At 37.0% G+C, this 12,969-nt stretch overlaps 1 protein-coding gene across 3 annotated transcripts in view; it reads left to right on the forward strand.

Moving 5' to 3' along the window:
* Nucleotides 1-12,969, forward strand: part of KIAA1456 (KIAA1456 ortholog) — a 110,055-nt gene that overhangs the window by 89,628 nt on the left and 7,458 nt on the right. Inside the window, exons 1-2 of one of the 3 annotated variants that reach the window (XM_008641433.2) lie at nt 315-406; nt 10,921-11,075. In XM_008641433.2, coding sequence (XP_008639655.1) covers nt 10,922-11,075 — 154 coding nt within the window. In that variant the 5' untranslated portion in view covers nt 315-406; nt 10,921. Of the gene's footprint in view, nt 1-314; nt 407-8,161; nt 8,885-10,920; nt 11,076-12,969 lie in introns of those variants that run through there. The other 2 variants (XM_017744560.1, XM_017744559.1) reach the window with 2 other exon arrangements.

Below are 12,969 nucleotides of genomic sequence, written 5' to 3' on the forward strand. Positions count from 1 at the left end.
TGCGGAGGGCAGCCCCCTCCGCCCGGGGCTGGCCTCGGCGGCAGGAAGAAAGGCAGTGGTGGGGAAAGCGCGAAAAACCCCACCCCAGCCTCACACCAGCCAAAAAAAAAAAAGCGTCGCGGTACATTTTTGCAAATTGAGATGATCCTCTTAAAAACGCTGCCCGCAGAGCCGGGAGTCGCCCCTCCGGCGCTGACCCCCCCCCGGAAGGATTTGGAGATTGAACTAATTTTTTTTTACACACGCGTGGTGTGTCGTCTTCCCCCCCCCCCAGTGTGACATTTTAATTGAACGGAGGCGCGGGTTGCAGGGCTGGGAACTAGCGTGGATGCTGGAGCTGAATTTGGTGTAGCAGCTGGGGAGCGGAGTTTTTACGAAACGCAGAGGGGAATTTGCTACAGAAATAGTAAGTTTCTCCGTGGTTGCCTGATTAGTTAAAAATTATGTACGTGCTGTGCATTGGCAGACAGTCCTGAGCAATGACCTGGAACAATCCTAAGGTGTAATAGTTCATAATTATTTTCTTCTTTTCCTAGAAAATTCGAAATACTGAGGTATTGCCTCCACATAGAGCTCTCAGCATTGCAGAGTGTTTGCTGCTTAATGAATGTTTGTAAAGGGATTTTCATTCCCACTGATGCTCAGTGGGAGCAGCCAGAGCTCAGAGAGTCACCTCACCCCTGCCTTTTCTTTTGCAAAGAATTTCTGGCAGAATTCAACAGCCCTGCTGTGTTGACGTAGTGCAAAGGATGACAGTCCTTGCTGATATAGTTTCTCAGGTGGAGCCTGCTGCTGGAGTTTATGATTTTGTGCATGAAACTTGAGAAAGAGAGAAGAGAAAATTTCAGCAGCCTCTCCATGACTAACAGAACTGGTCCTCTCAGGACTTTTTCATGCCCCTTAAATGGACCTCAGGCTTTGTTTTAGTAACTTGTTTTCAGTCTTGTACATAAATATATTTATTTTAGTAATATATGCTTTTTATAGACCATGTCTTTGAACAGAGTTTGAAAATCAGCCCTGCATCAAGGGATAAACACTTCCCGTTCAAACTCTCTGATGTGCAAGTATTCTGCTGTCCATTCTGGATGGATGAATCAGAATATGGGACAATACAAACAGCATAAGGCTCAGTCCTGAAAAATATTATTGGAAAATTCCTGCCTGTAGTTATTATTCATAGGTTAACTGAGGTTGGTAAGGTGATTTACAGCATAAAGTTAAGCAGATGTCCATGTCTTTGCAGTACTGGGATTTACATGGGCCAGTTTATAGGTAGTGATAGCAACAGAATACTCCTGTGTGATAGAAAACCATGGCTTGAGGGCCATATGTCTGTTAAATTTATGAATATTAAAGAGATTGAAAAAATATTTCAGGCTTCTATATGCTTATGAAATAATTTTTAAATGAAAAAATGAAGAGTAAAGACACTGGTATGTACCCTCATAAAGGGACATAGAATTATCAACTGAACGACTAGGAGAAAAAGAGGCTAACTGAAAAATAAGATAAATACTTGTGTCACAGCCAGGCTTTATATAACTGACTTAAACTCATGTGACACAGAATCCTGGCTGATTTTTTTTTTCCTCAGAAAAGTTTAAGCAGAGCACAGTTGGACCAAAGATGCTGTATAACTTGGTTTGTGTTTTGCTGTTGAAAAATATTCCATTTTGAAGAAAACTTTGCATTCATATCAACATGTAATAATTTCAAAGAAGTTAATTACTTGTCGCCCATATTTCTTCTAAGATAATATTTCTTTTGATGCTCCAGATATTGATGTTTGTAGGTATTAACTTTTGTTCTGGATCATACAATAATTTCCTAATTTTAAGAAAAAAAATTACACCTAAAAAGGCCATGGGATTAAAATATTTTCCAAATGGAGAACTTTAGTAGTGTTTATATGAAATTTCAGCTCCCTCAGGGAACCTTTCCATGCTGATGAGGAAAAATTGTGTTGTGCAAAGGCCTTTCTTGACTTTAAAATAGAGGGCTTAGAGATAACAAGTTATGTAAAAAGGTATCGCTCCTACTATGATGCATTTAAAATTAAATAATCTTTCTGTGAAGGTCTGGTGATTTATGAAAACAAAGGATCTTCTCTAGGTATTTTGACTTCAGGACCACTAGGCTTTCACACTGCTCCGTCTACTACAGCTACCACTGGAAGAAGCTGTCGGTGAAAGACATTTCACAGAGGGTTATGCCTCAACCTTTTAGTAATTTAGTAATTTCTGTGTCTAAATCTGAATCCTGATAGGATTACTGTTGTATCTTCAGGAGCCTTTGTCAGCTGCATAAGCATCCAGTTACTGTTAGAGAGTACTTAAGATACCTTTGAGCTCTAGCCTCAAAGACATATGAGACGCCTTTTCTTTACCAAGAAAGTAAATATAAATACATAACTCCCTATAACTAAAAAGTACAAAAAAATAAAAGTGTATGGGTCAGATTTTTTTAGTTTTGTAGGATAACAAAAATGTTGTACTGGCTTTGATTACATTCTGGTGGACATCTACTCAGGTAACTTAATACACAGTACTATCTGCCACAAGATCTGTTCTTCTTTTAAAACTGTATTTGGCGAGTATGCTGAACACTGAATACATTTGTATATGAATATTTTAAGATAGGAAATTATATGCTCAGTTGTAATAAACATGATAATCAAGAGTAGTTTATAAAATGTATCAAAAGAAACCACTTAGTAGTTCTGTAATTACTGTAATTGATTCTGCAACGTTTTCCATTTCATCTTGAGATCAAAGGTAACCATTGGCAGCCTCCATTTGAGATCCTACTTGATAATGTGCTAATTATCATTCTGTCTCTAGGATTTCAGCACAAGATATGTTTTCAAGTAATTGAATGTCTTAAGTCAGTTTGTAAATCATTTTAAATGGGGAGGTTTTGTATATTACACCAAGTTCCATGTAAGCACCAACAGTAATGTGCTCTATGAGTAAAAACAAAAGGAGAATTATACTACATAAATTAAAACTAATCCAACTGAAAATAGTACTCTAAATGCAAACCCAGAGTGTGAGGAAACAGAAGAAATTTAGGAAACCATAATTCCAAAACTGTAGAATGACATTCAGGAAACAAATACTCCTGTGACTATACTTTGGCCTAAAGAATCAAGATATATGGAGAGGATACAGAGAATGACTACAATACTTGTAAAAGACCACCTTGACGGATTGATCAGGGAGGATGAAAAGAACTAAATATTTAATGCTTGCCTAACTGCTGGAAAATGAGGAGACATGATAATTGTATACAAATGCTCGAGGGATACAGTGACCAAGGAGAAAAAATAGCTGAATTTAAAGCTAGATAGATTGGCATGGCCAGGGGCTTTGAGATACTGATGCAGGGCACAGAGTATTTCCTGACAGGTGCTTAACTGACTTAGATTTTTAAGACCCCATTGATGGAGGCTCCGTGTCCTACCCAGTCCACAGTCATTTCCAGTGCTTTTCTGTTCTTTTGTTTAAAATGCCCTATCTGTATCTTTCTTGTTGAAGATTAAGCCACTATCTTTTGTTTACCCTTCAATTTTGGTAAACAGGTTTTTCGCTCTGCTTTGCAACAGCCCTTCTTGTATGAAATGGTGCTCTCTCATTCTGGACAAACACTTTGAAACAAATCTCTGTCCCTAGGGTTTACTTGATTTCTGATTTCTTAGAGATACACAATATCTCATAATTGTTCTCGGCTATGTTATTCTTGCTTGAAATTGAACATAATGCTCAAACTGATATGCCAGTAGTGCTGAATGTAGGAGAAGGAAATTTTTATGTAACTTGCAGGTATCTGCCCTATTTCTGTGTGCTGGTCCTGATTTTGGTTTTGGATTTGTTGTTTGTTTTTTTTTTTTGGCAACAGTATATTGCTAAAACCACCATAACAAAATAGCATTTATGGTGTTAAATCTGTGAAATGTTATAGAGCCCAGATCCACTTCTGTAGAACTGCTGCCAGACATCCCATCCTGCCTCCTTCAGTCTTTCTTTGTGGAGTTGGTTATTCTTATGTAAAAATAATGCTTTGCTTTTGTCTTTTTTGATCTGTTTAAATATTTGAATTCTGATACCATTGTCCAGTTCATTTTAACCCTGATGATTTGGTCTGTCTGCAGGTGTAATTCTACTCTCTAGTCCATCATACAAGGAAATTACTGAGGAGTGTCCAAAGCATATTTCTGGCCAGGTTTGCTCAGGGTATCCTTCCAGTGTGATAGTAAATTTTGATAACAACACTCTAAATATCCTCTTCAAAATGGTACCAACCTTCTACTGTAACTTCTAAAATCTAAAACAACTGTCCCTAGTTTTTTTACTGCAATATGATGAGACCAGGGATTGTACATGTTGCCCACAGTTTCTCAAAACTAATTTCTTGTGGCTCTGAGACTGGCTAATCCGAGACCAGTGCAATCAGTTCCCTATGTACTGTTTATTAGGCTAGTTGTATAGAAAACCCTGAAATTAAAAACCCTAACCTATTCTCTCCCTAAGTTCCTATCCCTTTGTCACTGATATATTGACACCTGGTGCCGATTAACGTGAATAGTGAAGAAGAAAAACCTAAATGCTTTGCTCTTCTCAGCACCACTTATTATTAGACTTTCCTTCTTGCTTAGTAGGCCAAATTTTTCCCAGTCCTCCTTTCTCCTCTAATGTCTGTACAGAGTGTTTCTGTGCAGGATCTGAAGATGCACTTCAGTGCACATCCATCATCACGGGTTTTTGACTGTGTGGGACTTCAGTAGGAAGAGACTCTGTGCTGGGAGCTGGTTTGTGATTTTGCAGGGATAGCAAAGATGAACAAACACATAAAGGGACTGTGAAACTTCTGTACGAGTATGTTCCTCCTTTCAGGGTTTTCTAATGGCCAAGGGTCCATGTTTGTGCATTTTCATTTAGCAGAATGTTACCTATCTACAGAATGGAGTTTATGTACTTAGTGAAAATAAATCTGTTTACAGTGCAACGTTTCAGGTGCATAGACTATGACCCTAAATGTGAAACAACAAGGGGAATATTAAATGATTAACTGATCCAAGAATGTGCAGTGAATAGTACTAGGTTTTGTCTGAACTGGAAAATAAAGCTAACAAAGTGAATGTGACAGTGAATGGCTGTCATTTTGAGTTACTGGAGCTTGAGCTATAAGCTTATTTTGTCCAAGGTCTTGCAAGAGCAGTCTCAGTCCTTTCAATGTTTAGCTGGGACGAAGTTCTATGTATTTTAGTAAGAAAAAATGATAGTGACTTAATTTCAATCAATGAAATTACTTTAAAATGCTCGTTTCACAGTTAGTGTTTCAGCTAACAGTGGTTCTTGTCAAATGTGTCCCAGCACTCTATTTTTCATTTCAGAATTTCCCAAATTTTTCTGGAGGAAGGGTTTTGAATCAGGATTTCAGCTCAAAGAGGTCTTAGTAATGCTGCATGGAGCTCCCCTTGCTCTGATTTCAGGCTGTGCATTTTCATGGGATGATAATGGTTCATGCATGGTTGAAATTAATTACTGGAGCAACTGTTAGCCTTATGTAAGCAAATCTTCTCCTATTGTATCCTCTTGCTAAACTTTCATTGCAGCTAGTTTAGCTGTTCACGACAGCATTCCTATTGCTTTGATTCATTATCATGTGTTTACTAATACAGATGCTTTGTGTAGTGATTCATATCTGGAAACCATTTAGTATGTTGGCAATTTGTTGTTTGCATTATTGAAACAAGAAATCACTGTCAATCAGAGTGGAAGTTGCTGCTTTGATTTATAAATTCAATCCAAAGGTGAGCCAAGTTCTGATGAAGAAATCTTAGGTTTGTTTTTGAGAAGGGCTGCAGTGACGTTTTGTTGTTGGAGAAGAATTGGATTTTTGTCTTTGCTTGGAAAAAAATACTGTGGTTTAGAGGTGTCCACTGGGGCTGTACACTTAGTTTTTCATGGCTACCTATATTTGAATGAAAAGACTGATAAGTCTGGAAAGTAAACTGGAAGCATTTCTCGCTGAATAGGGAGAACAGCTCTCTTGGTTTAGTTCTCCCTGTTCTAGAGATGAAGGGGAAAATGCAAATTGGACTGCCCCATCTTTCACTTAGGTGCTAGTAACAGCTGCAAGTGCACATGTTATTGCTGGAGAGCATGGTATTGAGGATGTGGACCTAGCCCTTGTGATTTATTCTGTTCCATTTAAGCGATTAATTAGGTTGTTGCATCCATAGCTGGAGTTGCATGTGTAATCAAGATTTATGTTGCTGTGGCAACAAAGAGAGACACAACTGTGCTGAAATTCCTAGATCTTTGAAGCAGTTCTTCTTACCCAAAATGATATTGAGGATTCCCATCAGCGTGTGAAAAAATTGTATCTAAGAGGGGCCTTCATTGATAGGCTGAAATCTTGCACTGAATTGAGTGAATTCATGCTGCTCATCAAAAGGTTAGAGAAAATAGGCTGTTGCAAGAGAGAAGACAAGGAAGCCTGTGGCTCAAATTAATCAAGAGCAATTGATTTCAAGCCAAATAGGAGCAATGGAGGAAAATTAAAGGTTGGTCAAAGACGCCATTGACAAAAGTTTTGTGGCATATACCAGGTATTGTGTTTGGCCTGGATATAAAGGCAAGGAGGGACTGAACATGAGCCAGGTCAAGACTTCACAGTATTTTACATCAAGTTAAATAGTCATGCTGACATAGCACATGCTACAGGAGATGGAGGAAGGTGTAATAAATGAAAAGGGGATGGAAGATGAAAATCATAGGTGACTGGGAGGAGATAACTTGAGGTAGGTGAGGAGGCTTTCAAGTGATTCAGAACTGCAGGTAAGTGTGAAAAGCTTTTGGTATACTCTGGCAGAGGCAGTGTTTTTGGGCTGAACACTACCACCTGTGCTTCAGTGTCAGGACACCCCATGCATCTGGGAGCCAGCAAGTATTTTGTCCACTTGAGGATGAAGTATTTAATACCATTAGTCAACATTGTAAATTAAATGCTTTCAAAAACAACAACAAAAATTCAAACACACTCCCCCTCCCAAAAAAACTCCCAAAACACCCAAACATGATGTTTTTTTAATGTTGGAAATGGGGGTTATTAATTTTGATTGTTTTCATTTCAAGGTCACTTGATTAAACATATTTCTTACTTCAGCAGCGATAAAAAATATCCAAGCAACATGACTTTTATTAAAGCAGTATCCTTGAAAAGTTAATTATCTAAAAGGTTGCAAAATGTTAATGGAAAGGGAGGAAATTAGATTATCTTAGGGTCAGAGAACTCTTAGTGAAATATATAGCTATGAAAATATATATTGTCTTTGTACAATTCCTTTTACCTTCTGGGAAGCTGTAATATTTTAGGGGGTTTTTTTTGGTTGGTTGGTTTTGGGTTTTTTTTAACAGAGGGGGAAAAAGCAGTGTAGGAAAAAGTCAATGGACTATAACCTATTTACTTTCAAACAATTTGTTTGTGTACCACAGTTATATGTGATGGACTGGTGATCCATTCCCTGCAAATTTGGCCGAACTGACAATACAGTTTTCATCGAGTTTCCTCATTTAATAGATCAGCTGCAGCAAGGTCCTGTTGTAGTCTCATGAACGAATGAGCAAGAAGATGACCAGGAATCACTGAAAGGGAAGAGAATCCTGCTCTTCAGTTTTTATCCAAGCTGCTTGTTTGCAGGAGGTGGACGTTTGTTGAGCTGCATTCACGTTTTGCGGACTAGGCAAGACTTGCTGCAGAGTGACTGAAGAGCTCAGTGCCAATTTATTGCCTACTCCCATCTCTGCTCTAAGCCTCTGCATGACCCCTTTGACAGGAGCATAAGCACAAGAGAAGAAGAATTGAGCATGGGAAAAGTGTCCATAACTACTACCTTCTGCTTCTTTTCTCTTTGCTGGTCTTAGCAGACAGCTTCTAGGTAGCTTAAATGAGAACTGGAGCAGATGCTGAAGCAGTGGGATTTCTGGGCAGATTTTAATTACCTACTTTACAAGACAGACTTTCCAATTATCCTGGAAGCTAAATCCAGAAGTTGGATGAAATGAACGTTTTCTACAATTCATGTCCAGCAGAGGCACTGACTGGTACTTCCAAAGCAAAGAAATTGTATTGGTTGTTTTTGTTTAGAAAGAGAAACAGAGGCATTGAGTTTGTTTTGTAAAGTTACATGGGTCTAGGTTTCTGGGGTTTTTTGGTGACAGTATACTTGTGTAAAAGTGGTACAGCTGCATGTCTGGACAGACTCCACAGGTTCCTTGCATTTTGTAAACATTGAAATGAAGAGGTTAATTGCTAGGACATTTCCTGCTGTGCTGCAAAGTAAAACCTGATAGTATTATGGATCTCGACTGGAAAGTCAAATTGGCAAGTTTAATTTCATCATGTGCCTTAATTACTTGCCAAATATAATAATCAGGAGGAATGGAAATTGTTACAAAATGGTGCATGAAATTATTTGTCTTTTAGTATACTACTGTTTTTCTATTATAAGTAAATCATTTTCTTGACAATATTTTTAAGTATATCTAAAAATAATCTCTAATGCTGTGTTGTAATACATGGAAGTCTCCAGCGTGTCCTGCTTAGCTGAAGACTCAGTACCAGTTCCAGTGAACAAGAAAGTTAAAGGAAGAACTTAATGGTCTTAGATTCGATAAGAAACTAAGCCAGATCTCAGTCTGTGTTGGAATTCAATGTAGACATTTTAGGAAAATAGAGAAAAAAAGATAGCATTTGGAATTCAGTATGAATGGTTGAAACATTCTGCCTTTTCTGTTTTTTTAAGAAATGCAAAGATTGAACAAAGAGCTTCAAGTGGAAAGATAAAAGAAAGCACTTGGATATGCTGAACCACATGGTAACTAAACATGAAATATAAATTAGAGCAAGAAGCTTATCAGGCAACAAAAAAAAAGATTTTTAGTCTTTGGAATTATTACATATAAATAGAGGATTCCTAGGCAGTTGAACAACAAAACAGAGTATGTTTTGAGGCATAGACAAAAGACAGCTGGAGACATGAAACGCCTAATTTATTTTAAGGATCAAATAAAAACAAAGGATTGGGCTTTTGACTGTAAAGAATACTTGCTTGAAACTACTGCAGCTAACCCATTCTATGTCACAACATAACTTGAAATGGATTCTGAGAAAAGTTCTGATTGAGTAACTTCTGGCACATGTAATATAATTTCAAGTCTATGTTGTTTCTCTTGTTCAGTCTGTTACAGCTTTTCACTTTTCAATGACACTGAAAATGTGCCTATTAGCAATGTATTATACTTTTCCTGAAATTAATTTTTATGTATATGTGTATATGCACCTAGGAAAAGGTGAGCTAATGCATCATAAAAGAAAATTGTGGATCAAAGAAAAAAGATAAAGTAAGGTTTGTGAAAATATTGACCATAAATGTTTTGAAGCAAGGTATTCATAGATACTACAGGTAGAATAGACTGTAACAATTGTTAACAATTTGTCCCCACCTCTTACACAGTACCAGTGAAATGGATCAAGCCTTACATACTATTCTGTAAACATTCACTTGAAAGATGTTGTTTTTTTTCAGTCATTGGGATTAACTCCTGTTTTTTAAATTAAAAAGATTATATTTGCAGGACAGGTGTAGGACAGATTGTGTCTATAGAACAGCTGAGGTGACAGCTCACATTATTTATTACACATATATTTTAAAAAATAAATTTTTTTTTTCTCATAGATACCATCATTTCTCATATATTCTCATCTATTTTCTCATACTAATGTATTTCAGTACTAAAAGTGACCGGAAGAAGAAATTTTTATTATGGTTCCAAAATGTATATTATTTGAAAATCAAGGAAAGTAAATTAAAGTCTTTGCTTCTGACCTTTTCAAATGCAGTCAAAGGAGTCACTTTTGTAGTTTTATCTTGATAATACATTGCTTAGTCTGTTGGATGTTTGAAAACAGGCTTTAATCTCTACTGAGTTCTTGGACAGCTGAATAAGTTTTGTTTTAATAACGGGAAGAAATACTTCCCAAATAAACAGGCAGTTTGAATTAGTTTGAAGAATGCCTTAACACTTTGAAATGTAGTCTCATCAGCCTTCATCGGATATTCAAACCTGACCTGGTTGGTCCTTGGATGAGAGGATATATTAAGAAAGATGTAAGATTCTGTATGAAGGGATTCAGTGTCTGCATCCACTTGGTGTTCTGCATGAGCTTAGGGGTAATACTTAAAGTTTAGGAAGATACCACTTCTCAAATCACTAAACTAAAATACTTTGTAAGACATGAAGATAGCGGAGTGGGAGTAGGGAAATCGAGGTTTTGTTGCTGAAAATTTTAGTGAGCTCATCACTTCTAGAGGGTTGATAAATCACAAATCCCTTACATGTGATTTAGGGGCTTAGGTTTCAGGGACCAGGCTATATTTCAAGTAACATAGTAGTAGTTTGCCTGCCTATTCACATCGGCAACGGCAGGAAAGTTGGTTCTTAACATCCTGTTCTTAACTGGTTGGACTGATGATTGTAAAGGTCTTTCCAAGCTAAATGATTCTATGATTTTATAACCATTCTGCACTTCCACTGAATATGGGTTCTCTTTTGCACCAGATAAACTTTTACTATATTGATGAGCCTGGGAATGTGCCTATTATTGAATAGGCATGTGCAGTTACATAATGCTTCACAGGGGAGATGATGCATTCACATTTTTTCCTGACTTTCATGAAATAAAATCAGATCCTTTGAGTAAAGACTATTTTATAAATATGGCTGTTAGATGGATGTAATAATTTTATGAATGTAAACGTACAAGGTCCTGAATTATGCACGCCTATAAAATGTAAAGTCTATGCTGTGACAGTTTGTGTTTTGTTGTACATAATCTTCATTATGTTTCCAGGATGGAACATGAGGCTACCCAGCTAGAAAAGCAGCACGTGCACAGTGTGTATGAAAATACAGCTGCCTACTTTAGCGATCTGCAGACCAAAGCATGGCCTCGTGTTCGGAACTTCCTGCTGGAACAAAAGCCTGGCAGTCTCGTTGTTGATATAGGTAAGCCATTCTTTGAGGTGGTGTGAAAGATTGTTTGTAAGTTTTATTAGTTTACATGTTAGTCATATGTAGCCTTCAGATCTACTGCTTTTTTAACTTAAGTCTGGTTTTAAATTGTTTTTAAGCGTGAATGCTAGATGCCTTACATCACTTCTTTTAATTCTTTGGCTATGTATCAGGTGGACAGTAAATAAATTTTTTCCCTTGTTTTTGTTGAGCTAAGTCTTAATCTGTCCATGTCCCCACTGGCTTAATGGTCTGTCATGCCCCTGGAGCCCTTTTGAAAAAATAATGTAAATAGCTCGATTATTTCATATTTCAGTTTCTTTAGCTCTCTTGGTTTAAGTACTACCAGTCTGCAATTTATTGGTTTTCATTTGTTCTATTCATTTGTTCTAAAGCTCCTCCTCGCCAGGCTTTTTATTAAGAGAAATCTTCTGATGTGATTGCTATTAAAAATATATTAAAAAAAAAAAAATCTGAGAGTCTCCCTATGATCCTAAATATGGACACCAAAGCCTCATTTTCCTGCTATGGCATTGTCTTCCCTACATGTAGCATTTATACCTGGATTTTCTGTTGCTCTTGCAGACTTTCTGGGGGTTTCCAGGTGCTGGAATCTTCCCTTTGCTTGCATTATGACTTCAGTCCTATACAGCACATCATTGCAAAACAGATGCTCGTTTGCACCATTGTATTTTCCTTACTGTTTAAACTGTTAAAATAAAATGCTTTTACACAGCAAGGTTTAATAAATGTGAACAATAAATTATGTATCTGCTTTATCCTATAAGAGAAAAACATTATTTGAATATTCTGCAGGCCATAATCAGAAGATGATACGTAGCTCTCCTGCTGCTGTTGAGCACTCCACCAAAAATACTTGATTGATGTTATTTTGAATATGTAGCTATTTTTATGTGTCTGCACCATTTTCAGTAATAATCTCGGGAAATATCCTATGGCATACACTCACTGAGTATAACTGAGAGTTAGATTGATACTTCTCAGCCAAAATTGTTGCCACCTCAATAGAAGATATTTGAATCTTAGCTGAAGTTCTTTGAGGTTTTATCAGCAATGATTGCAGAAAGCTTAAAGTCACGTTGTTGCAGTCTCATCTGGAGAGAAGGTCAGTCCTTAGAGCTGCCAATGAGAATACTCCCATTTAGGCACACAAGGTCTCTTCTTTTATGAGGTGTAATAATATCTACAGGAATTTGCCTATTGTGTTTAGTTTTGGCATGTATTTAAGGAGGAGTTGCACTAAAGAGGCACTAGTGCCTACTGGTACTAAAATTTTCAAAGTGAGATCTTTAATTGGTAATTTTATTTTCAATTTAATGCTACCTTTTATTAAAATATCATTTTGACTGTTTGCCTTACTATTTTTCATTGATCAAAACACGTGAAAATAGCTTGGCCGTTGTTAGCTTCATGAAGGAATTCACCCTCTTGATGACTCCTTTAAAAGTGAATCTCTGGCAAATGTAGCTTTTTAGAGTACTGGGATTATTGACACTATTCTGCTTCATTCCAGAGAGGACCCTATACTTCCAGAACAGCTCACAGTGATTAAAAAGCACTACACCAAAAGCCATGTATTAAGCAACTGAATCTTCCAAATGAGTGATGGTTGAATAAATGTGTTCCTCTGCAAACATAATAATGAATAATAATTTATACAAATTTTTAAAATTTGTGTTTTCTATCTAACATGCAGAGCCTCATGTTTTATTGCATATATTCCTTGAGCTGCATTAGCAATATTAGTATTTTCCATTTCTCTCAAGTGTTACTTCAAAGAATAGTGCTTGCTTTTAGCTTAGAAATATGCTCCTTTTCAACACTGAAGTGCTGTTCTGTTCTGCAGTAGTTCCTGTGCTGTCTTTCT

The sequence above is a fragment of the Corvus brachyrhynchos genome, unplaced genomic scaffold (genome assembly GCF_000691975.1).
Source record: "Corvus brachyrhynchos isolate BGI_N302 unplaced genomic scaffold, ASM69197v1 scaffold17, whole genome shotgun sequence".
Taxonomy (NCBI): Eukaryota; Metazoa; Chordata; class Aves; order Passeriformes; family Corvidae; genus Corvus; species Corvus brachyrhynchos.